This window comes from Dinoponera quadriceps, unplaced genomic scaffold, assembly GCF_001313825.1.
Source record: "Dinoponera quadriceps isolate SergipeBrazil2010 unplaced genomic scaffold, ASM131382v1 scaffold717, whole genome shotgun sequence".
Taxonomy (NCBI): Eukaryota; Metazoa; Arthropoda; class Insecta; order Hymenoptera; family Formicidae; genus Dinoponera; species Dinoponera quadriceps.
This window is the reverse complement of record NW_014555639.1, coordinates 1791628-1817945: the sequence shown is the minus strand read 5'-3', so window position 1 is coordinate 1817945 and position 26318 is coordinate 1791628. Positions and strand designations below refer to the sequence as shown.

General features: G+C 43.2%; 1 protein-coding gene across 1 annotated transcript in view; it reads right to left on the bottom strand.

Annotated features, from left to right (window-relative positions):
- Window positions 1-26318, bottom strand: part of LOC106745088 (neuroligin-4, Y-linked-like) — a 244673-nt gene that overhangs the window by 81247 nt on the left and 137108 nt on the right. Inside the window, exons 5-8 of the mRNA XM_014620364.1 lie at window positions 9508-9861; window positions 4349-4658; window positions 3272-3479; window positions 2178-2432 (exon numbers count right to left, since the gene is read on the bottom strand). Coding sequence (XP_014475850.1) covers window positions 2178-2432; window positions 3272-3479; window positions 4349-4658; window positions 9508-9861 — 1127 coding nt within the window. The remainder of the gene's footprint in view (window positions 1-2177; window positions 2433-3271; window positions 3480-4348; window positions 4659-9507; window positions 9862-26318) is intronic.

The following is a 26318-nucleotide window of genomic DNA, read 5'->3' as shown; positions in this document are numbered from 1 at the left end:
CCCTACCCCATCCTTATTATTCCACTTTAATCTTAAATAACGCAAGGCAGCAGCGCAACCCCGCGGCGCACGTTTTTAATTCTAAAACGTTGAATAAGTTAATAAAGAATAAAGCGCGCTGTCTCGCGGCAACTATTTTCGTGAGAGCAGCCGGCGTCCTGCGACCGCTGTATCGACTATGAGGACAAATTTATATTGATACAACTGACGAAATTCGCAAACTCGATAGAGAGAGATTTTATCTTAGTGTTATCGGTTTTCTTAGAGCACGGTTCGAGGGGAAAATATTTATTTTAACATATAGAAAAGAGAGAAAGAGAAGGAGAAGGAGGGGGTGAACAAAAAGGGACGTTGTTCGGATGTTATAACAATTGTACAAACACAAATTTATATAACCTAGCGGGGATCTCTTGATGGAACACGATGATGATACGTCCCGTGCTTTTTTGCGCGCGAGTCTTTTTCTCATACCCGTAGCGGAGCATCTATCTATGAAGTAAATGAATTGCTGCATTAGTAATACACATGAATTTCTCATGATGTATCATGACGGAACACATTCCACGTAGTAGAAGGATACCCGATTCAATTCATAGGTAATGCACGACCACGAGCGTAGTCGAGCGATTGTGGCGGTTGAAATATTGCCAAGCCGCGACTATTTATTCGGAGTAATTATGGATGCAACCGGGGGTGGGGGGAATGAAGGGTGGGTTCTATTCGTTTTACGATAGCAAACAACGGGGGAGATGCGTCCCGCGAGATAAAGGCAGAATGTTAGACGCCCCCGGCTCGGGACAGCATCACAAACAGCGAGAGAGCGCGACAGTCTCGCGATTCGACTGATTATTCTACCGGCGCGATCTCCGTACATATTTACCCGACGGAGTTTCCTCAGAAGCCGGCAAGTCAAACATCCACCCGTTAATCGACCGACCGTTGATCGATCATCGATCTAACCTAACGACGCTCACTCGCGACGAATTTGTCCGGAAGCGCTGCTGATTTATTGCGCGAACGGCGTCTCTTTCGTCGACCGACCGCAATCATCCCTCTGCAGATCATCGCGCGTGATGCAATGAAGGCGGAAACAGAAGAGAAAGTTGATAAATTGCGGTGCGCGGTAGATTTGCGGGCGTCACCGATCTTACGGACGAAATTACGCGCGACGAGAAAGAGAGAGAGAGAGAGATAACGAGGAGTGAAAATATTATAATATGAGCGTTAAATGCGACTTTTTTGAAGATAAATTTCGCCTGCGTTAATGAACAAATATAACAATTCGTTTTCCGGCAGATCGGCAAAATTCATGAAACGTTCCTTGAACTATGGAGGAAGTAATCCGACACACGTGTACGCCTGGCTCTCGAGACCGAGAGTCCTGCGTACGTGCTGATAATGGGCGCCGTCGCGGCGTATCGCGGCCGAGAACAATAATGTGACACCGCGCACGTTATAACGTAATCTGTGCATAATTGAACGTAAACACGCCAATAATTTGAGCGGACTCTAACGAACGAACGTAGGTGGAGAGACAGAAGGACAGTCGTCACACGTTTATATGAGAGAATATACCGCGTCGCCGACGAGCGAGTAATTGCCTTTGCTGTAACTTGCGTCCTGACGGGGTTGATGAAGCCAAGCACCCACAGGGACAGCAAGCTTCGCTGTTTTGGTGGCGGCTGGTGGGACACGATTGAAGGATCTATCGCGAGAGCGATGGGGCGAGTCCGTGATTGAACACTGTTACACGAACATTATTTAATCTATCAAGTAGTTGTTCGAAGTAATCGAAGAATTCACGCGAAATCCTTCAACCCAGCGACTCACTTACGCGTATTATACTATTTATTGGGCAATATTCTCCCTTCGTGTCATATTTCTTGCATTAGCCGCATACGAACTGAAAGCAGATTGAAGTCTCACTCAAAATAAGCGAGAAACAATTCACTCGAAAATACTCAATCGACGATTCAGAGTGGAAGAATTCATTTTAAGCGAAAAGTCATTCGAGTGACTTGGTTATTACTATTTTTCGTGTGGAATTTCATTCGAAGAGATTTACCGAATATACATCGGTCTTCCCCTTTCGTCATATTAATTTTTGATCGGGATCTTCATATTAATTTTTGATCGAATCTTCTAATCGCTTCTTGTTTGTATTTTACTTCACTTACCTGGGGATAATCACCGTCCTTCATCTGATAATCGAACACGTAGAAATAAGTCTTGGGCATAGGCTCCTTCTCACTGTCGGGGATCGGTGCGATATGGGGATTGTTCGGCTTTTTGGTGTGCCTCAGAGTGAAGAGATCTCCGGTTTGTACCAGCGGCGCTACGAATTGCGCGTCACTCAGCGCCTGTACGCACGCGTCTTTTGTGTTGACGGGATGCTGCACCGTTCGCTCCCAGTCGGTGTACTCATTCACCACCTATAGAAAAAGAGGGATAGGTTCCGAATCTATCAGCCACGCTGTCATAGAAATGTCAAGAGAGTGACGGATTTGAAATCTGGTCGCGGGAGATTCCCTTTTTCGACTGATTAAAATTGCATCTTCGAAAAGTTCTTTTAATCGTTTTGATTTTTTAACCGTAATATTTATATATAAGAAGCAAAATTAGAAACAGCCGGAGAGAGGAAAGCGATCCAATCAGAGTTAAGTTGTTTCTTCGGAGAGTCCAATTAACAAAGTCCGAGAGAAAAAGCTGGCGAATGCGCAGTATCGGTCTTGTTTCCGGTTACGGTGACATAGAATAATAAGCAGTTCGTTTAACAGCGCAATGGCTCCCCTATTGCGCTCGTAAAAATGCATTGCCACGACTGTAATCATTTAATTGGCCATAATCATTAAGTAATGCCTGGCGTGCGTCGCTTCTGGCGCGAACCGATAACGCGCCGGCCAAATGGAATTGCGTCGTCGCGTATTTCGACAAAACGCAACGCTCGCGATTCAATCGTTGTGTGGAACGTAACAATTATGTCCCGCGATAAATTCCGAGCGTATGCGACGATACGCGCGACGCGCAAATATGCGCGGTATGTTACGTGCCGCCGGCGATAAACGTAATTCGTTTTTGTTAGGAAAATTGTGACGATTTTTTTCCAACCTTTGAAACTTCTCCCTCAAGATATCTTCAGACCTTCACGATCGATAAATAATAACACTTTGATTGAGGGACGATGAATTGAGGTTCATAAAAATTCAGAAGTGGAGGTCCAACTTGACGAAATTAAATTAATTTCTTTAATGAAAAAATAGCAACGACTCACCGTATAAAATATTTCGGTAAGATGATAGACGTAGGCGTTTCTGACGTACGTGCGGATGATCCTGTCCCTCCTCTCCCCCTCGAATCCTTGCAGGACGTCCTTCTCAGCGAACTTCCACAGAGCTTCGCTCGTTGTCACGCCGAACAGCAAATCGTACTTGTTGTTGCTCGTAATAGGCGCGCCGTGTTCAGCTTTTTTCGGGAGCGGGCTGAAGTCAAGTCAACGGGAATGTCGTGCAACAATTGTCAGTTCCGTAATTAGCCTCCAACAACCGAAAATCACTGACAAGCGGCAAAATTGAGAATGTCGGCGAGGAAAACGTCGGAAAATGCCACTTGCTCGGAAATAAAGACGATAATGCGCTCTCTCGTCCTACGGTTTCCGGTACGAGTGCGGCGCGATCTTCGATTGTAAGTATGCTAATGATGCTGTAGGGTCGGGACGGGTCGTTTACAATCGCGTTAATGAACCACGTTAATGTTCGCGGTGGAACTGGCTCGTTTAGCTCCCACTTTCCATTTAACGAGAAAACTCCGGAATCCGTCAGACGGAAGACGGAAGGCGAAATTATTGTGGGAGCCGACGTTAAGTACGAGATCCCCCTCTGAGCAAGAAAGCAAAGCCAAGCCCGGAAGTGCACACATCAAAATAACTTTTCCGCCGCTTCACGGATTTCCTTTGCGGCCGCGAAAGAAAATGTAGAAATATACGCCGCATTACCATAAAACTCTATTAAGCCAGCTCTAGCAGAATCCAAGGATTTTCCTCTCCTCCTCTCTTTTCCTCACTGTCTTCAGGTTTCATCCTTTTTCCTCATTTAGATTACGGCCGTATTCAAGTTGGCGTCAAGAATCCGCAAGGTCAAACGCACTCAGTCACTTTTTCTTATCGCGAATTGACGAATAAATTTCGAAGTGAGAAATGAAGAAAAAGTTTATCTTTGTTCTGTTGTTTTTTAATGAACGTATTCTTCTACAGGATCGCAATATACCGTAGAATTTAGGCAATTTGGAAAATCAGAAAATGATTGTTCTAAGATTAATGGGTCCAAACACTTCAAATTTATCCGATACTCACCCGAATCCTTGAAATTCGGGACCAAGATAGGACAGAAGGTCCTTTTGGAAGTCCGGTTTGATAACTACACCGTCAACACTGGGGCCGAACGCACTAAGAAACGTCGGTGGTTGAATGTCGACCTGCATCAGCTCTTCCAGGCTGCTCTCTCTCAGACAATCGACTATCAGCTCATTGTCTTTGAGGAGGTCATCGGGGATAGAGCAGTTGACAGCTTTGGCCAGTTTCAGAGCGTAGGATACTGGATCCTCCACCACTGCCCAAGATGAAAGTGCGCTGCCCGATAGTAGTATGGCTCGCTTGAACAGTCCTGTATAGAAGAAACAATGTTTTAAAAGAAATTATACATTTACAAAATTCACATTATAATGCCGAGATTAGGAAATGAAGCATGCTGATGGAATTAGTTATCATATAAAGATTTAATAATCCTAAAAGATAAATCGAAAACTATCCTTAAAGAGAACAATATTCTTTTCAGGGATTTTAAATTTCTGTTCTATCGTTTTGAACAATTAAACGAATGCTTTCCACTTTTGAACTGGAATTAAAAAGAGAAAGAAGTTGCAACATCTTTGATTGGAGGAATTTCTTTCGCAGAATAAAAAAGAATGGTATCTAATAATGAAAGACTCGTGTTAACATGAGAGGATGAATCTTTTAACAAAAGTACATACGCGGATATTTCTATTTTCGAAAATGGTGGAAGAAGAACGACAACAGGTAATTCATCGATAAAAGAATTATTCTCCCGAGAAAATGTGCCCGATGGACCGGAAGATCTACTCTTATTTCTTAAAATGACACACCGGGAGTGAGATATTTCACGATAAAGAGGTTATTTTTACAAACGGATTTCGCACAGTCGGTTGGAGAAAGAATCGATGGGTAATCTGATTTTTATTTACTTAGCCCTAAAGGGACGAGGGGAGGATGAAGATAGATATCGATTTGTATGGCGGGACGCTAAGACGAGTTTGTGTCCTCAAGTAACTAAAGGTAGATTTGAATATATGAAATTATCGTGGCCAGCGAAGCAAGAAGCCGAAGTGCAGCATACCGGTGAAAGAATTCAAAGTCGCGAATCCTTGAAATTTACGTCTGAAATCCTTTCTGGATACCGTAACTCTCGGATGTTATTCGATAGAGACGAAAAGCGGGTGAAATTGTGTCTTTGAAAAGAAATAATATCATTGTTTACTCTTTTTTCTTTTTCTTAGAAATCCGTCGAGATGTCATTCGAAACTTTCGATTTCTTGATTTGTAATTTTCTTTGGCATTCGTAATTCTGAATTGAGAGTAAGTTCCTATGAATTATATGCCTGTTTGATCGCCGAATCTATAGAACGTGATATGTTGAATCGCTATGTTTAATTCTAAAAAAGAGGGCAACGATTATAACGCTATTATACGGATTGTTTGAAGAAGAAATTACGTTAACGAAAATGGCACCTCGGATGGATGGAGACCACGTCGTTATCTTCGCTAAGAAAAGAAAGACAAACCAAAGTTATTCTCGAAAAAAGGTGGCCGCCCGATCATAATTATCCGGGAGGAAAATCTTTCTCGCGCAAATTCGCATAGATATTATTTGATGAGGAAAAATGGAATATTTTTTGTGTCTCGAGACAGTGATTTGCGATCTCTGTTCCGCTCGTTAAACGCTGTTAACTAGTCAATGATTACCTTATGAACATCGCGCTCTCTGATAAAAATTAATTTTTTCTTACGTGCGTCTCAGAGAGAAAGAGAGAAAGAGAGAGAGAGGGGGAAAGTTATATAGAATATTTTTATATAATCTCTCCCTCTCTCCCTTTTTTAATTTTATATTTACGCAGTTTGGTTACAGAAAGTAATGCTAAATTCAAGACTTTCTATCTTAATTATAATAAAGAAAGCAAAGAAAGTAAAGAGAATATTTCCGATAATTAAAAAATCTCTTAAATTAAGCTTTGGTCTTTAAAATTAAATTTAAGCGGTAGCATCTGGTGCATATCCAATAATCTTGTAAGAGAAATACAATGTTTGTTTCGCCGGAAAATTTTTTTGAAAATAACGAATACAATTTTTTTTTTCATAAGTTTCTTTTTCAAAAGATGGAGTTTCTTTATTTCTTCGATTTAAGCAATTTATTATAAAATTAAATGCGAGAGATGAAAAAGGAGGGGAAAAGAGGAAGTGAAAGAGAGAGAAAGAAAAATGGAGAAGGTTTTTAGAAGCCAAAGACAAGAAACAACGGGAGGTTGCCGTTTCTCGACTGTCGTTTCGGAAAAATGGAATTCTCATTTCTGTTCTCGGTGATACGGGAATGAATGAAGCGGAGTCAGGAAGGCGAGAGAACACTTGAGCATGCCGGGATCTCTTCCGATCGGGGGACTTGTTCCGAGCAAACAAATGAAAAAAAAAAGTGGGGAAACTTTTTCTATCGCAAGATGAACGAGCATGAAGCGATAGAATCTGCGAATAACGCGAATTCCATTGAGTGAAAAGAATATTATGACAGTGTTAAAAAGTCGAAAAAAGTAACGACATAAATTCGTTGAATAATCACGATGAAAAGGATCAAAGGAAGGATTTTTCGATATAATGACAATGGAAAACCGGAAGAGATGTTCTATTCAAAACGCAATTTTAATTTTCAAGTCACAGTAAATTTGGTAGAAACGACTCGAGTCCTGTCAGCTTATGTCTCTGTGACCGTAAAATTGTCGTCATTACGATTACTTTTTTGCGAACAGCAGTTCAACGACCCGAAACACGTTCCTTGTTCACGCGATCGCGCGATATCAGCCGAGGTAATTTCCGCCGTTCGTCCCGATACGGCGAAGGATTCTTCAATTAATGAAATGGAGGAATCCAAGGAGAAATGTAAAACAGCCGCGTCGGATAAAAAGCGGTACGAGGAAAAGAGTTCCCATCTCGGACACGCGTGGATAACTGTGCCCTCCTCATAAGGGAGGAAAGTATTTTCCAATAGCGCCTACGACGGAGGTAACGCCGGTAGGAAAAGGTGATATTTCACGCACATAATATCACGAACGAAGGAGCGGGAATAAAAAGAGGGGAGCGGAAAGAAAGAGAGAGAAAGCGAGAGAAAGAGAGCAAGAGATGAAGAGGGGGACGGAGGGGTTTCCCTTTATCCTCTCAGCCATGTCCATCCGTGGAGGGACTTGAGGGAGGCTGTTAAGCGACGAACGTTAACCGTGAACACGACCACAAAGATGGTCCACTGCTACCCGCTGCTGCTGCCATTGCTGTCGTCGCCGTCGCTACCGCTGCTACTGCTGGATGAAGATATAAAGGGGGACAGCCAATAACCACGGCAATGTGTTACCACGCCGATCCGTGCGCGTGTTCGTCCTCGAAAATACCGCGAACCCTGCAAAATGGCGAAAGGAGTAGCGCGAAGGGGTGGGAGGGATGGGAGATCCGATATATACGGAGAGAGAAAAATTTCGTGCTGATATTCTTGCTGGTTTAAGCTATTTCTCCTTTCTGAATTCCTCCTCCCTTTTTTCCCCTCGAGTGAGGAATGCGTTATGAAGATGGCGTGGTGATTCCTGCGACAGATGTTCTCATGAACGCCCGCCTGTGATAGAGAGAGAGAGAGAGAGAGAGAGAGAGAGAGAGAGAGAGAGACGGGAAAGCTCTCCGAAGGGGGAGATATCTCGATCGCCCGGTCTTGAGGTTTTTAGCAATTTGCCTCTAAGAATCTGCGGGGAATTTTCGCATTCCTCGGTGATTACATTAATCTTTCGGTGTAATAATATATAGGAGAGATCGGTATAGTTATATCCAGTGAGGGAGAGAAAGAGAAAGGAAGAAACTCAAAGTCTTTTTATTTTTGATCGGAAAAATTGTAGAACGTGTAATGACACGCCGGGGAAGTTCATCACATCGTCGCTGTCTCGAGGCTGTGGATTTGTCTCGTTTTACCGGGGGAAACTTTCACGGAATTCTCGTGGAGACGAGCTTCGGTACGAGCGCGCGTAAGCTCGTTTCGCCTTCTCCTAGAAGATCTTGTTAGCGAATTCGGTCGCGAATCGATAGATCGACGTGAATTCCTTCAAGCTTTCCCTAAGTCGCCTCCCTCCCCCTCCCGAATGGAGAAGCCACTTTAGAGGCGGGAGAAGGGAAGCCTCTCCTCGTATTTGCGAATGCCTAATTGGCGTAATGGGTAATTAAACAGCGCAAAATAACGCGCTATAACGAAGCTTGTGTAAAACTTGCTGTTACTCTTCAATTATGTGTAATGCGAAAGCGCTTTTAATCATTTACGAGACACGCGGGCGTAACGTGTTCTCTGAATAATTGCGAGCGCAATATGGCGGCGAACGGTTCAGAAATTTCGACTGGCTCTGTTCCCGAGGAAATTAACAACGCTGGCCTGAATTTTGCGATCCGCGGCTACAGTCGCTCGTAGCTATATTGTGGTTTTTCCAACTTTACCGACGTGTTATTTTATACAACTCGATAGTCCGATATTGTGACGACAAAATTTCGCGCATCGAAAGCGCAGTGCTGCAAAACGGCCGAAGTTGCGCGAGTCTGGGATTAATTATAACGGTTCTGGGCGAAACTTCAAGCTTGCAACAGACGATATCGGCACTTTAATTTAATAATGCCAACGGATACAAATTATGGAGGAATGACGAATTAGCGGTTTCTCTTCGGGCGTAAAGGCAATTGCAGGATTATTTCCAGAGATACTCTTTTATTTTTATTCTAACAGGGAAAAAAGAGGCGTTTCCTCGTCAATATTAATTGGCTTTATAACGTAGAACAGTTTTAAAAAATCCGATTAAAAAAAATAATTTTATCATATATGTTTCGAGAGTCTCGTAAAGGGATAATAATAATTAGCGAGTGTATAATTGAAATATAATAGAGGAGAACGTTGTATTATATGGCTTCTCTCATTTACATTTTGTATTATAACTTTGGTAATAATTAATATTTTAAATTAAAAACTTAATGACTCGTCAAAGTATTGTTCAATCGACTCTAGATTCAAAGTTATGAAATATTTATTACTTAGGACGTTATAAAAATTTGGCGGCACTGCATAATGCACGATCCTCGCCAATCCTTGCCGTATCTTTTCTCGCAAATATATCGCTGAAAAAGTGAAAATGCCCTTTCAAAATGCCCGAACTCACCCCGAATAACGGTGGGACTGACGGCGAGGAAGTGCACGCAAGCGGCCCCGGTGCCCTGGCCCATGAGAGTGACGTTCTCGGGATCCCCGCCGAACAGAGCGATATGTTGCTGGACCCAGTGCAAAGCGGCAATTTGATCCATGAGCCCGTAATTCGCGACTCTCGCCTTGGTCTGCGGCGCCACGTTGGCGTTCAGGAAGCCGAGCACGCCCAGCCGGTAGTTCATGGTGACGATCACTTGGTCGGTGTAGCTGGCCAGGACGCTGCCGTCGTAGGGGTTTCCGCTGCCCCAGTCGTAGCTCTCGCCGTGAATGTACAGCAACACCGGATGCTTCCTGCCGCCCTCCGCCATGCCTGCGACACAAAGGGGATCGCGTCGCGACGCGTCGTTTCAGTTCCTCTTTTGCGAGCGCCGAGCGCCGAGGCGACAAAGACGACGACGACGACGCCGCTGTTGTTGTCCGTGCCGTCGTCTTTGTCGCGCGACACGAGGCGTCGTCTACCTGCCGAAGCGGCTTGCACCCGGACACGACTCGGTATTGTCCTGTGTTCCGGTCGAAATGAGGGGGAGGAGGGGAGTGTCACGAGATCATCGAGGCTCTTTCAGCCGCCGTTGCGCAGGCATGAGCGAGGTGTAAATGGACGTGGCAATTTTCCGCGTAAAATCCGCGCGCGAGAGAGAGACTTTGCAAAGACGGCGTAGTGTTTCAGCCATTATGGAATCGAGCCGTGTCGTATCGAAAATATGCGGGGATACTTTTTCTCCCCTTCGGTCATCAATGATCGAGTCTTCGAAACGGGATTTTCGGAACTCAGTGAAACGAGAATTACGTTCGTTTGAGCTGAAAAGTGGATTTCCGTTTAGTTGCGTGAAACGCGGGATAGGTGAAGTGACAGACTTTTCGAAAGGCACGTTGGGATTTCTCAGGTTTGCTGTATACGGAGGATTGTGAACACGTTACTCGATATATTGCGTATTATTTCGCTCTAGGTTCCGAGATATGAAGTCTTGACTATCGGTAGGGATGAGACGCGAAATTATCGAGCCGTAAAATTGCAGAGAGCAGCGCGCTCGTATGTCGCTAACCAGTGGGCGGCGGCTTCGTGAAAACGTGTTCCTTTAAAAAAGAAAAAAGTAGACAAAACTTCGTCCAATAAAAATTATTTATCATCCTCGTAAGCATTTTAATCTTCGGGAAACGAGCGCACATACAGGACGTAGAAATCTGACGTACTTTTTATATCCACGGTTGTTTACCAGACCACCAATTTTTCGACTTTTCCCGGAACTTGCGGCGGGAAGTCAGAAATCTAAGATATCCAGGTTTTACAGGACGCTGCCCGTGGTTTTAATGGCCTTTGCCTTATATTTTTCTCTTTCATCGGGCTGAAATTCTTCGGAAAACTCCTCGACTACTTCTCCCTCCTCTTCTCGTTCTCTCTTTCTCTCTCTCCCTTTCTTTCTCTTCCTCTCTGCTTCTGCCTTTCTTCTACCGATTGCGAGTTTCTATACAGCTGGACATACGCGGTCAACATTACGCTTTGTTTCGATAAGGGCCACTTCCGTCTCCGCTTTTGAGACCGTAACGACGGGAGACGGAAAAGTGCGGTGAAGTGATGTAGTAAATGGCACGTCTATATTTCGCGATAGAAGAAGCCTCCCCAAATCCCCTTCGCCGAAGGAAATCTACAATTTTCATGTTCGCGGTGGATATTTCATCCCGACGATNGGGGGGGGAGGGATTTCATTTCTCGAGAGGAGATAGATTTCTCAGTATAATTTTCAGAAAACGGCAGTCGTTGTTCCCGTGCATGTGCTTGACGTCGGGACGGCCATCGTATCTTTTCATTTCAGCTATTAACGATCGCACAAACGTGCTCACCGCCACTTTGTCGAATTAATCTGATTAATGGATACATCTTGTCCCCGGGCATACATATCAAATGTTACTCTTGATAATAAACGAGCGCTTTTGCTACATTATCAGCCTCAGCTGGAGCTTATTCGACGCGGAGCTTTTTTCCCTTTTAACTCACTCGGTGATCCTCTTTTTACGCGACTGCGGAGATACCCTTCGAATTTCCGTCTTTTTTCGCAGTTAAATCTTGATGCTCGCCGGGCCCCTGTCTTGGTATTGGAACAGCTCGAGATACTCGGATCCGCGGAGGAGATTTTTTCTCCTCGGTTCATCCTCCGATTCTCCGGCAACCTCTACTCCTTTCCCCCGACTCCCTTCGAAATTATCTCAGAATCTTAATCAGGTAAGTCCTCCGTCGCAAAGTACTTCGCAAGTTAGCGGCGTATTTGCCGAGACTCTTTATTCGGATTAATGCAGATCCATTTTAGCTCCGTCTTTCCTTTCCGCACACACATACGCGCACACATACGCTCACACATACACGCGATATCCTGGCGATACGATAATGAGGACAAGCTGCCCACAAAAAGGGTTCCATATATTTTTACGATCCTACACCGGAGGGGGGCTAAAGGCATGATTGAGAAAGAGATAATTGGTCCATATTCATTCTCCACTCTGTGATACGGCGGTGATATCTTTTCAACGCGAGATGGAGAAAAAAACGTAGACATATAAACTATAGTCTGTCTATTAACTGTCTATTAACGTAGAAAAAAATGTACACGGTGAAACAACTATCTCGACAGATTTGTTCGAAATGACGATCTTTATCTCGAGAGTACGTTGCATTGGTAAAAAGTATGTCTCGAAAATATCAGGCAATAATTGACAACGGTGGTGATTGGATGGCTTATTAATATAAAAGCATTATGATATTGATTGAATACTACATATGTAATTTGTTTTATTTTTTTATAATAAATAACCGAAAAATTATGTTAGTCACGCTCTTATTAGGTGGTGGAATACACACTCACAGACACATATACATACATACATACATGCATATATATGTATATATCTCTCTCACTCTTTCTCTCTCTTTCTCTCTTTCTTTCAATCTTAAACTGTCAATTTCTGGCTTCGCACCACGGACGTTTGCTCTGTGCACGTGTCGCTATTCTCCAAGTTACTTAAGACGCTCAGTATCCGGATTTGCCTAATCTGACGGAGTCTGAAATTGCTGTAAACCAAGTAGTTCGTGGTGAATTTCAAGTTTAACATGCACAAATTTTCTCTCTTCTAGGATATCGCGAAGTTTTATAAATAATGATATAAATAAATAACACGATTTATGCATAGTTATTGAGTCGATATATAATAATAAATCAATGTTCATAATTTACCGGTATAATANGGGGGGGGGGGGGGAGGCGGGGAGGAGGATACTATATTATGCGGGAAATTATAAATTAATTACATCATAAACATATAGAATTATCTTGTTGTGTAACAATCGCACCAGTGTATCGCAGTTTCACAATAAACGCGTTGGAATAAAGCGCTTCTCAAAAATCGAGTCGTCTTTCGGATTTCCGCAGATATGGTACCAGCGAATCAGTGCTTAGCGGGGTGGACATTAATCGAGGCAAACTGCAGATAAATTCGACGATTAAACGAATGAGCCGTCGCATTCGAGCGTTTCGAAATGGCTGGAATGCGAAAATATTTAACGCCGAAAGTTGATATTACAACGGGAGCTTTCGGTATTCGCGGGAATACTCAATAAATCCCGTTCGGAAAATAGATTATCGTGATAGATCATCAGCGAGATTTCTCACGACACGCACGTAGCATTCGTATCGAAATTTATCCGTCCTCTCGGCATTCTCTCTATTCTCGATGATCATAACAACAACGGGCATCAAACACGTTTGGAATAGTTTAAACTAATCTTGTCCTCGACACGCTTCATATAATATGCATTGATATGCCACACGTTAATTAATGCTGCCAGACGAGCTGATATTAACGAACGTCAATAATCGGTCGAGCACTCTGATGTTGACCTTTAATGGTATTTTATCATTTTTCGAAGCGTGATACATTGTCGCGCGATAAATTTTCTTCGCTGTATGATCCGCGTAAAAATAATGATGAAATAATTCTAGATACGCGAGTATGCGCAAAACTCGATGGAATCCGAAAGTTTGAATAAATACACGGGAAATTTGCGAGAATTATCTAATAGCGTGATAGATTTTAATTACATTTTTTTTTTAATCGCATAGTCGACCGCAGATCAATCAGCTTTTATCTTTGCAGGAGACGCGAAAATGATTTATGCACAGATAGGTATATAGTCGGAATTGTCACAGTTATTTTATTAGTGTTAATATCAGTTATTCATTGCGAGCTATTTTCGCGGAAAGTGCATTTATTTAAATAGTTTCGCGTATTTATTCATCCGCATGTTGCCGAAATATGGGCGGCTGCAACTCACGAAAACGCCCGGCCAACGCATCTTTCCCCCACGCAAAAAACGCAGTAATTCGAATTTAAAAGTAAAAAGGCGAATTTATTGGTGTAACAATACAATGCCGAGCGGTCAGCCATTTTTGCAATGATGTTATTCGTCCATCATCGGAAATCCGATTACTCGTTCTCGTTGTGTAGTTTCCGCTCTCGAAAGGGTATCATTTTTAGCTCGTTATCGCGGCAATCGTATATCGCGGAATGTAAAGCTCAATTTACACCCTGTTGGCCATTGATCATTATTCTTTGTAAACTAATCGGCCGATAAGAGATATTACAAGAATCAGAGAGACGCTTTATTTAAAGGGAAACGAAATCACGTTCTCCACGTGTGCTAATTTCCATTTTCGCAGTTTTCTCGGCGCTTTTCCAGCGAGAAAATCTTTCCTCCGATTTCCAAACAATTTCCTAGAAGCTGCAGGTTGTGCGACTGTTACGGTGCTTAATGGATGAGGTAATTCTTAAAGGGGAACCGTGTAAGATGTGTATAACGCGAATCAATTATTTGGTGATATTGCTGGAGATTGCATGTCGGTAACTCGGCGAGAAGCCAGCCAACCGACCAGCCAGCTAGCAGGCGTCTCCTGTAACTTTATCGTGCACGACTCGTTATGCACAAACAGAATCAAAAGTACATAATTACATCGCGAACTGCGCAGCGCAAACTGCAACGGGCATAATCTGCGCATAATGCACAGTATGCGAAGGCAAATTAATTACTCCGTTCGTCGCAATATCGTCGACAAAGTACACAAGCGCAAGAACGAAGCTTGACCACGTCGGATTTCGTTAAGTCGCAACGACAATTAATTCCGTATTGTCCTGCGCGTTGCCTACGCTGCTTTTGCGACATTGTCGTTTTGTTCGCGAGTTTAAATTCTGCATTAAGGAAAAAGAGAAAAAAAAAAGATAATTCGCGTTGACCTTTGCTAAATCAGATTTTATTTCACTTCGAGCGGTATGACTTTTCGATCCAATTGCATTTCAGATTTATCTTCATAATTCATCCGCGTGCGTCGAAAAAGTTACATTTATTGAATTAATGAGAGCGGAACTTTGGAAATGATAGGAAAAATTAATAAAAAAATGGAGGAAAAGAGATGAATTATGAAGCTCAAAATAATAAAGGCTCTCACAAATTAATTTACCTCCCGCGCACTGAAGTTTGCTTCAAACGCTTTGAGACTGCTGGAATAATTATTGCGTAAACTGTTTGTGTTTATTATTACCTATAAAGGAATAATACGGACACAGTGTAACATACACGTGAATCTTTATTAATAAACGAACTTTTAAGGGTTTAATATATAACACAAATAAATAATATGAATAAAAATATATTTAAATGCAAACGACTCTCATTTAAATTCTTCTATATATAACGTAATACCGATTAAATTTTGCAGGAAAGCAATAATTAAAAAATTAGCATTAATGAGGTCTTTGGGAAATAAACGTCGAAATGCAGGAATATTGACACGTTTTGTGCACGAACATTACGTCTGTTGTGTTTAAAATTAATAAAAAATTTAATTTTCACTTCAGGGTAATAATAATAATAATTATTATTTTACAATGCCAACCCATGTATTAGGATAGATTAAGCGAATGGCAGAGAAACATAGAGAGAGAGAGAGAGAGGGAGAGCACTTTTGATGTAAATTATTACGAATGATTCCCTGGAGGCTAAAGGACAACATTGTCGCTTCATCAACGAGCTCGATTTTGCCCCAAGGCTCCGAAGCTATTCGAAATTTGGTCATCGATTTACGAACCGCTGCGCTGTAATGATATGAGTTACTGCACTCGACTCTTACTGTATTAAAGGAATATTCTCGTAAACAACATTCTGACTTCATACGCAAGGGTATGATATGAAGTGTCGTAACGATATTCCGTTTTATTTGACGGAACTAAATATTGCATTCCCAAATTATAAAAATAGAATTCAATTTCTCCATTAAACTTTTTATTTCTATTTTCAATTTTTATTTCCATTTCTATTGGGCAGAATTAAAACAGTACACAAAGAGGAAAGCGACAGCAGTGAATGCTGCTGCTATATCGAAAATATGTAAAACAACACAAATATAGCATAAAATAAAGTATTCAATAGAGTATAAAATAGTAGATATAAATAAATATAAAAATGATAAATACAAATGTAAAATAATTACAAAAACCGAACAGGAATTATATATATATATATATGTGTATACATGTATATGTATATACCTGTGCGTACGTGTTTATATGTGTGTACAAAATCATTTGATAATAGGACCAAATGTCCGAAATAAAAAAAATCGCGGCTTAAACTTTCCAAATCCCCATCGGAAATAATCATTCTGACAGTCTCCAATGTGAATTAACGAAATCCGCTTGGACGAAGGAATATCGTATGGATTTTTATCGGGGCACACGCATAGAGTGGAGCGAAGCTCGCACTGTGGCGTGAAACTGTGCTCGCAAGAACGAGCCCGCGTGCGAGGGCACGAGCACTCGCACACACGTGTGTATGCGTTCGCACGTGTGTGGACAGCGCAGCTGGTCGAATCCGAATCCACCTAAGCGTCCCCGCAGCAGCAACAGCAGCTCGCTGCGTTATATCCCGCGTCATAAACTCGCGGTATCTTCCTTTAGTGCGCGATAAAATGAACCGCGATCACTGCGTTATCATGCGCCGCCAGGGGGTGTGTTAAATTAAATTGATAAACACTACGGCGCAACTTTACAGCGATCGCGCACGGCTGCGTACCCGGGTCCTCGTGGCGCGGAGAAAACCAGGTAGATGTGTCGATAAGCCCCGGTTGCGAGCGGGCTAATCCTTCCGGTAACGCGAAATCGTCGCTTCATTCGGGAACTTCAGCCGTGTCTTATGCAGAATTCTCACTGCGTCCGACATACGACGTGCGACGTCATATGATAGAATACATTTTCTGGGGACAAAGGTGTTGCCAGCTAGGAAGCCTAAAAGAAGATGTTGAAGTAACCATTTTACTTGGATCAAGTAAATATTACTCGAACGGCAGTCCTTTTTTCAATGTACATCGGATGCCGGATCCTTCATAAGCTCTTCAATTCGCGAGGTCGGCGTGACGTTCGGGGTATCTCAGTCTGTTGATTCGTGATTTCGCTCTGTATAAATAGCTGCTTATTCTTAATTGTGACTTCAGTTGTTGCTGACAGGGGGAAGCTCGTTGAGCGAAATTAAAAGAACCACGGTGAACGACAATTCATTCGAGGAACTCTTGATAAGGAACAATGGACGTTAAATTGGCGAAAACTCGGCGGACTGCGGAAGGAAGCGCGTTTAGTTTAGAGAGACGTTCGCGAAAGAGATTAATTAAATAATCGTCACCACCCCCGTGCGAACTCCCCTCGGCGGATTTTTGTCGTTGAACGAGATTAGAGAGCGGGCGAGTAGTTTTTGAGCGGAGACGCATACAGTGGGTCGCCAACGCGGGGGAGGATGTAAAGACAGAGAGTATGTATGAGAGAGAGAGAGAGAGGATGAGAGTAGGCAGGAGAGGGGTTGGAAAACGCTATGCAGAACTTGGCAGTCGCACGGACTCGGGGCACGATCTCACTTAATTGGGGTCGTGTAATTTAAGTTAAGCAAGTCGTAAAATTTGAATCGTAATTGCACGCATCCGTTACACACATACACATACAACACACATGTGTAAATGTACCAGGCGATACTCAGTGCATGTGCGCATGCAATCGAAAACCGCTTTCCGGTGGGAGAGGGAGGCGGGATGGAGTTAGAGAGAAGGTTCGAAAAGTGTTCTTGGCGTCGCTATTCCCCGGGAAAGTATAATTCCCAAAATGGAATTCCCCCGGGAGCTATCGAGTTTGCGCTATTTAGCCCGCGAATTATAGAAATGGATTTAGAAATATACTAAACGCCCGCCGGGATCGGAAGAGTTTCGATTCCGAGGAGTCGAGTGTAGATTGCTGCAAAGTTAGTAGGCGCGAAGTGGTCGTTGGACCGCGTCTTCTTAACGTGGTACGAGTCACTGGTGAAACCAGAGTCTCGTGGAGGAGCACGTAATAGTAACGCGGCTGGAGAACTCAACGCGAAAGTATTCGTTCCTCTAATTATCTTATAGCGGGAGGCACTGACTGTATGCAAAAACGAGCGAGTTGCTGCGTTTCACACAGATAAAGTACATCGATATATTTTCGGTTGAATGTCAGGAAACGGATCGGGGTAGAAATACATACACGCATAGAGAAAAAGATTTTTTTTGTATCCTCAAGCATGATTATTAGATTATGACGGTGTAAACGCTGCGGCGATTAAAAGTCGCATTGGTGTGGGTACAACAGGTAGATAACAGGTACCTGGGCATTATATGGAGATGCGGATAACGCGATTAAGAGCTTACCGTTGCAGTGTATCGTCAAACGTGGATTACGAGTGGCGCCATCGGCGCAGCTGAAAAATTCGCCCGCACTGCGCTCGGTTGTATTCTACGCTCTCTCGACGGCTCAAAGCGGGCTCAAGTTTTTTGAATCGCGGATTGATTTCGTCTGGAGATTCTGTTACGAGATTAAAGGCCCGGAAAACCCGAGTCTCCGCTTCGGGGAGATTAAACGTCCGCGAATTCCAAGATCCGCGCGAACAGAAATGCGCCGGCAGGGTCTGCAAATCTAATCATCGCGGGACACGTTCGCTCGAACTTTTCCGGAATAATGAGGATAAACTGCAAAAATCTCGCGATCACGTTGAATTCAACAAACGAGCCGCGACGATAGACTGAATTTAGTCCGATCGAATCCGATCGAGCAGGGAACTTGCAGAACATTAAAGTCTCTCAGCATCGTGGCACGCGGAAAAATGTAGAAGGCAGGATTCAAGCAGCGAACAAATTAATCACACTCGGGAATTTCAACGCGATGAATCTCACGTTCTTAATAATTTTCGGATCCCGTGTAGGAAATTTCTTGGGATCTAATTAGGATCCAATTCGATTTCTCAAAATAACGATAGATTCAAATTAACAAATCTATTCGGGTTCCGAGTAGAAGTGTAATGCTTCAAATATTCGATTCTAAGTGGGAAACATAAACAGGTCCTATTTAATCACCTTAAACGTTTTCCCCAAAATTTGGGGTATTCTAATCGGAATTTATACCAAATTATGGGAAAACCTGGGAAATTTCTACGCGGAATGCGCTTGGCCGATTAAGTTCACTGTTCAAGTCTTACTGCTTCGCGTTTCTCTAGGGGTTCGCGTTAGACTCGGAATTAATTCGACGACGAGCATGTCAGATGCAAAAGTTCGAAAGTCCCTCGTGTTTCATTTCCCCCGCGCTCTTCCGGTTATGAGTTATGAAGATCCCCTTAACAATAATTCAGGAAATTTGAGCTTTGAAGATTCGCACAGCGCGTAGCGGCCGTGAACGCGCGCAACAGCTTCGTATTTCCCGTACTGTTGCCGGCGCGAAATCTCGCAGTATAGACAAGAACTGACAAGAGTTCAGACGAGAGGGTCCCGACCGCTGTTCCAATATGGCGTCTAGCTCGAGTTTAGCAGACTTCATGAAAACGAGCTTCTTCCTGATGCTCGATCCTCCTCGCGTGCACACAAGCCGTGCAAGTGGCCCTGCATATTTGATGGGACGTTTCTCGGCATCCTTTCAACCGGCAAGTTTCCAGGTATTAGCATAGTAAACATGGATTTACGTTATGCACGGCCTCGCGGCACTATATTACTATATACGGCAAGAGGCGGCCGTTAGAAGGAGGCACGAGCGAGCTTAAACGTTTACTCACTCAGCGCACTTAAGCGCGGAGCGACGCGCCGTTCTTCGTCTTCCTAAAACTGCCGTCGATCACGTACATCAGCGAAGATTTCGCTGCTCGATGACCTTGGCAAACCTCGCGTCTGTCGGCTAACGAACTATATTATCGAGGGTTGGGCTGGGTAGACGCGCGGCGTAGTCGGTACTGCCGAAGCGGACGTCGTGCGCGTGATACGAGTTTATTGCGTCTAGCCTGACTTGAGTATTCTTCAAATTGAGTGTCATTCGAGATTTAGAAGCCGCTTGGAGATTTCAGACTTGAAAAGTATTTTGAAAGGGTGAAAAATTTACATTGTATAGGGGATAGTTGCCTTATTTTTTTTTATTATTGAATAATTTACTCAATAATTTATTCAATTAAAAAAAATAATAATAAAATACGAATATATAAAGTAAAAAAATAAGCAATGAAATATATAACCGAAATTTTAACAAATCTCTTAATATTTTTTCTGTGTGATGTACAAACATTAAAAAAATACCTAAAGTAGTATGATTTTGGCTATTCTCCCCTATTAATGAATGTTAATTAAACTGAGTCTTCGAAATTGCACGATCGTCGGTGGTATTTCGCAACTCTGCACTGAAAATAGTGTTAGATTCAAGTAATTACTTCAATACTCCTTCACAAATTTTTACTTGGATGACGTAAATATTATTTGAATGTAGAAAAAAGTACTATATTAAAGTAATACGTACTTAATTCAAATAAAAATTTGCCAAAAAGTATCGAAATAATTGTTTATTTAAACTTAGCACATTATTCTGTGCAGGATGTATCATTTTCACTCTCAAAAGAGTGAATGTATGCAGGATAGTTGACTACCTCGACTCATCTGTGCTAGAGAAATCCAATGAAATTACGCCGAAAAAATTGCATGCTTTAATAATACGCGTGATCCCACGTCAGAAAAATCAACGCGTCCGAAGTTGCCTATCCTGGCTTAATAAAATAAACGAGAAGTTTAAAATTTCACGGAGTGGCGTACAACCCCAGTCATCCATCCCAGAAGTTAAAACGTGGCCGGAAGCGGAAGCGAGATGGCGCAATAGGAGCAGCAGCAGCAGCAGTAACAACAACAACAATCGCGAGGAATGTTGCAAATACGTTGCCCGAACCGCGCACCAGGGGAACGGACCGGGCGAAACCGGTTGCAATAACGTATACATAAAAAATGACCGACACGGCGAAGAAGGGGGTTGACTCGAATCCAGGAAGCCACACTATGAATTACACGTGCCACGTGACAATAGATTTTTTTTCAACTTCCACCATTGCTCCCGGCACGACGACGAATAGCATCCAATTTTTCTCTATTCAACTCCTAACAATCGAGCGCGCGGCCAGCAACGGGGGTTGGCCGTGGGTGGCCGGGATCGAACGGAATTCTGTCGTCACTCCGGGCGCGGCATATATAACGACTTGAGTTTTATGGTGCTCCGTGTATCTGTGCTTGCAGTTTGTCACGCTAACGTTACAATTGAATTCTATCAAGGTATGCGAGCGTGCTGGAAATATTCCGGTTACCAACAGGGCTGGTAGATACGATTTTCGGGAAGAGGGAAGGAAGGAGGAGTTTCATCGCGAGAGATTGCCGATCTAAACGCGTGATTCAAGGATCCGAAAATCCGAACACTGGGATAATAAATTTGAGAATTGCATGTGCGGTATATTACCGAAACGCCGCGAATGGAATGTACAGAGTGTCCGAAATTTTTCTGCCATGCACTGTAAAAATAAAACGGGTTAAATAAATTGAGTAGAAAAGTCATGAACTATTTTGCAAATTTTGCAATAGTTAATAAATAATTAATTAATCAATCGGAGCGAACGAACGTACGAGAAGCAATGGAACGGATCTTGTAGATACGCTTAAAGAAAGACAGCTTCGAGTTTTTAAGAAAAATCATCTACTTCTTAATAACGATGACAATCAGTTCCTCGCTGCGTTGTTCCGTCCGGACCTGCCAGATCGCGGGATACCACGTGCGTTTCTCTTGTAAACTCGTCATCTTTCTTTATGCACGGCTGTAGCGCCCGTCCTACTGTGCGCTCATTCACTCAGATTGATTAATCACTTACTAACTATTATGAAATTTGCAAAATGGTGCATGACTGTTCTATTCAGTTTAACACGTTTCATCTTCATGAGACCGAAAAGTTTCGGACATTCCACATATTCGGATAAAATCGATTGGCATTTCTAATAATACTCTACCATTTCAACGCCGCCTTAACATCACTGAAATTCAAGCAGCGAGATTTCCAGCAGTTTATCTCGCGTGTAAAAATATTTAAGCGCTGTTCTGGGCTTCAATCAGCCTATTTTTTCATCTCTTTTCCGCGCGAGCTTTCGCGAAAATCGGTCACGGGTTTGCGGTTTTCTCTGCGAGCACTCCCCGTTATGAGACTGTTTCGTAGTATAGTGATAATCCGCAGACAAGTTGAAAGTTTCGCTGAGTCGCCGGCTCCTGAATTTCAATTCCACATGTGCTTTCGTTAATCCGATGTTACACAGAAATGCGCGAACACAGTCTCGTTTCAATATTTGCCTGATTCGGTCGGAATTCCCGGACCGAACTACAGTCCACGCGCGGAATCGATACTGGATCGCAATTTATTGTCGTACGCGTTTACCGGAAAAATCCCTCCCCCCTTTCCTCCTCTCCGTCCCCTCCGTCCGTCGTGGAGAAATGCGTAAAGCTGTTTTATCTTAACAAAAATTCCATTCGCGGAACTAAATTCAACATTAAAGCGTATAATCATGAAGAATTAAATTAGTCCCGACAATCATATTTTCGTCGGGGCCAAAAATCGACCCAGATTTGCCGGTGGAGCGTACCCTCTCTTTCTCTCCCGCGCACGCCTTTTAATTAAATATTACTCGTTAGCGCGGGGAAGGTGGTTTTAATGCCGGCGACGTGACGGCATTAACGAAACTCGACGATTAAAACCGTCCCGTAAAAACCGACAGCTTAATTTCGCGCTCGGCAGATCCCACGTGATATCCGCTGGCAGTTTCGCCACGATGGCGGTCCCTATAGCTCTGTCAGCGCGGTATAATCAAGCTTAAGCATGTAGCTACTACGCGACAGACAAGAGGATTCAAGGGCTGAAGCTTTCAAGACCAATCCGCGAATCCGCGTATTTAAAGCACCCGGCATCCTTAAATCTATGCCGCGAGGAGTCGCGAATTACCGAATCCGTGAGTCGGAAGCGAATCCGAGCTGAAATACCGACATTCCGACCAATCGTCCGAGCTAGTCGTTTCACGCCAACGAATTTCACGGATTCGAACGGCCGGCAGAGTCATTTTTATCGTTCAGTAAATAACGGAATATGTGCTAATGTAATTATCGCATATCGGCTGGTGCGCGACAATTAGCCGCCGCGATATTTTCAACGATACGAGGCGATACGAGCTGAGCGATACATTTGTGCGCAAATGAAGCCGAAATGAGAATTCGAGGACAAGCGGCAGAGTCTGTGCACGCTGATCAATAATTGCTTACAATCAGTCACAATACCGGGCAATTACGCCGCCGATAATGACTGTGAAATGTCACGCACTTGAACGTATCTTAATTAAAAAGCACTGAAACGTTCTCTATGTTTCAATTAAGATGCATTTAAGCATCAGATATTCGTTATTGATTTAATGAGGTATTTATTGATTAGGAATAATATTTGCGCATTAATGCAGATTGTGAAACTCGATTTTGACCATATTTCACTTTTAGCGCGTCATCTCCTAGCGAGGGACCGTGCGTTATAAGAGTTAATGTTTTTAATTGCTCCATATCACTTACGTGGCAACCACTGTGCGATGACGCAGAGAACTGCGTTGTATTTAGGGACCAGTTAAATAGAGATTAGCGGACTGTGCCACCTCTCACGAACTTCTATAATATTCACCAAACCGCCAAGTTGGGGAAATATAAACTAGACAGACCGCTATTCACAGTACAGAAATTAAAAGTTACATAATGGTTTGTTATATACGATATCACATAATAGAGGATACGAAAGGTCATTTCTTCTTTTATGATATTCTTGAATAAGAAAAAAATCTACATAGTATTGTGAGGGATTTTATATTATTTAGTTAAGAATATTTCTATTTTCTAATTCCTTCCAAATTTCATACAGAGTCCGACAGGATATGTTATACGGATTTAAAACGAGTCAATTATTTTCAATAGACGCAGAAAGATGCAAAACGAATATAACTACAGTTCTAAAAAATCAATTTTTTTCCATTTTTTCCTCTGAAAAAAACTAAAAATATCCGTAACAAATTTTTGAAAACACCGGATTTTTCCCGAGCTTTTAAATCTCTAAAACAGATTTTAGTAGCGTAAATATTAACAATTATTACACAACTGTAGTTTTTTCCCGGAATAATTTTTTGAAATAGAAATTTTCTCGGCTACCATTACTAATATAATATGTAGCACAATTTTGACAGTGTGAGAGATGCGACTAAAAGTTACCTTTAAACAAGCAATATTTCTAGTATCACATTTACCGATGAGTGATAAAAGAATAATAAATGATAGAAATTTACAATTATTTGACTACTGTTGCACATGACAGAATAAACCGCAAGGCATGACTAATCAGCAACGCGGATAAGAGGTTTCATTTCATGTTTGGCATAAGAATAGGATTTTCAATTAATATCGTAGTGGGGATACCTATTTTGGGACAACTTTAGGTATTTTAATCGGAATCTACGCTATATCTGAGAAAATCCGGAAAAATTTCTATGCGGAGTGATAAGCAAAACGACGGGTCATTAGAGACTAAAAGGCTCGTCCACAGCAACTGGCCACAATCCCATCTGCAATAGCATCTCGCGCTATCTCTGAAGAAAAGAATTCCCGCCGTCCACGACGTCGATTGTCCAGGTTAACCGGTGACGAAGTGTCGGCGGGGGAAGTTTCTCCGCTCGGGAGAACGCGCGCGACGCGTTGCTCTTTCGGTATTATTCCGAGTGAACCGATAAATTGTACTTAAATGCCGATGCAGATGTGAATGTTGGTACCTCGCCGCGAACATCTTTCCGCACTCCGTGTAATCCAGGATTAGCCGCGGCGCGCATTTTCAGTTCGCCCCGAGGCGGAACGCGTTCTCGCACGCGGTTATAAACTTCCGAGTATCTCAGATTATCGCCTTAATGCGGAAAAGTCCAGTCGCTGCACTTACGGAGCCGATTGCGTGCCAGTGCAATTTCTGCTCTCTCTTTCTCTCTCGCTATCTCCTTCGGAGAGGTATCACCGACTGTTCTCTCAAAATCAGTCCTTACGATGCACGAAGGGCTGCGTTTAACGCTCACAGTGTAAGAAAGAGAGAACACTATCGTTCAATCGACCTTTCTGAAATCGCAGGTGATGATGAACACATCACACCGAGCCAGCACCCGCCACAGTCATATTTATCGACGCTTCGCTCAGCTCCGCTATTGACAAGCGCGCGAAGATAACACGCACGGCGTCGATGCTTACCGTTCCTAACGTCCTTAACTGGACATATGTTAATATTTACTCCAACTACTTGATTACCCGACTATTCCCGAATGATACACAAGTTGCTGCACGCTCGCTTTGTTCGAGGCATGAGCTATCGCTGAGTAACGGAGCGACTGACAGGTACATCGCTCTCTCCCCTGGATCGAACGCGCTGGAACGCATCAGCGCCGGGCTAATTTGCCAAAATTGCGTGCGAGTTGCAAAGTGAATTACCGCCGGAAGGAAGATACGGCTTTCGGTTCAGCTCCGAGCCGGCCAGTCTCGCTCCGGAACTTAACTCTCGCCCGGGGAAAGCGCTCGGAAATACACGGCGATGCGAGAGGCGGGATCCCAGCTTTTTCCAACTCGTGCTTTCCGTGCGATATCGCGCCGTCGCGATCTTTCTTTTCTGCGGAAACTCGTCGACGCGCTCGGCTACGTCAGACTTAACGGAACTCTTATCACAGTTGAATCAACGTTGCGTAATATCTCCGAGATCATCGAATAACATTCCGTTTATATTTTAAGCTCCGCCGGCAACTTAGAATAATGGCGGAGGCCAGGAGGGATTGGCATCCCTTCAGATAATCCCTTCAGAAAGAGAGGGGAAGTTTTGATCCGCGCGCATACTTTCCGTCATACATAGCCAAACCTTCCGGACATTTCGATCTTGAGATGTTCCGAGTTTTATGCTAATCAACGAGAGTAGAGACCTGAGTTTTCACTAAAGCCACTTCGCATTCATGTAAGATCGCTTGGTTCTCTCTCTCCCTCTCTTTCTCTCTTTCTCTTTCTCTCCGACCGCTTGGATGTGTTCACCCGGAAGCGTACAATAGAATCCTAGATGATGGTATCGACGTATAACAATTTCTTAGAAACGTCAGCGCCTTTGCCGAATATTGCCGACCGATCTTTTCATTCCCAAGGTTGTACGCTGGAAAGAGAGAGAAAGAGACACACCGGCGATATTAGATCCGACCACATTCCCGGTCCATTCCCCGGCGAGATGACAGCAAAGAAGACATACGCGCCGTTTTTCCTCCCGCGCTTGCCGGAACGTGACCCTTTTAGTTAAGACCTTGAGAAGGT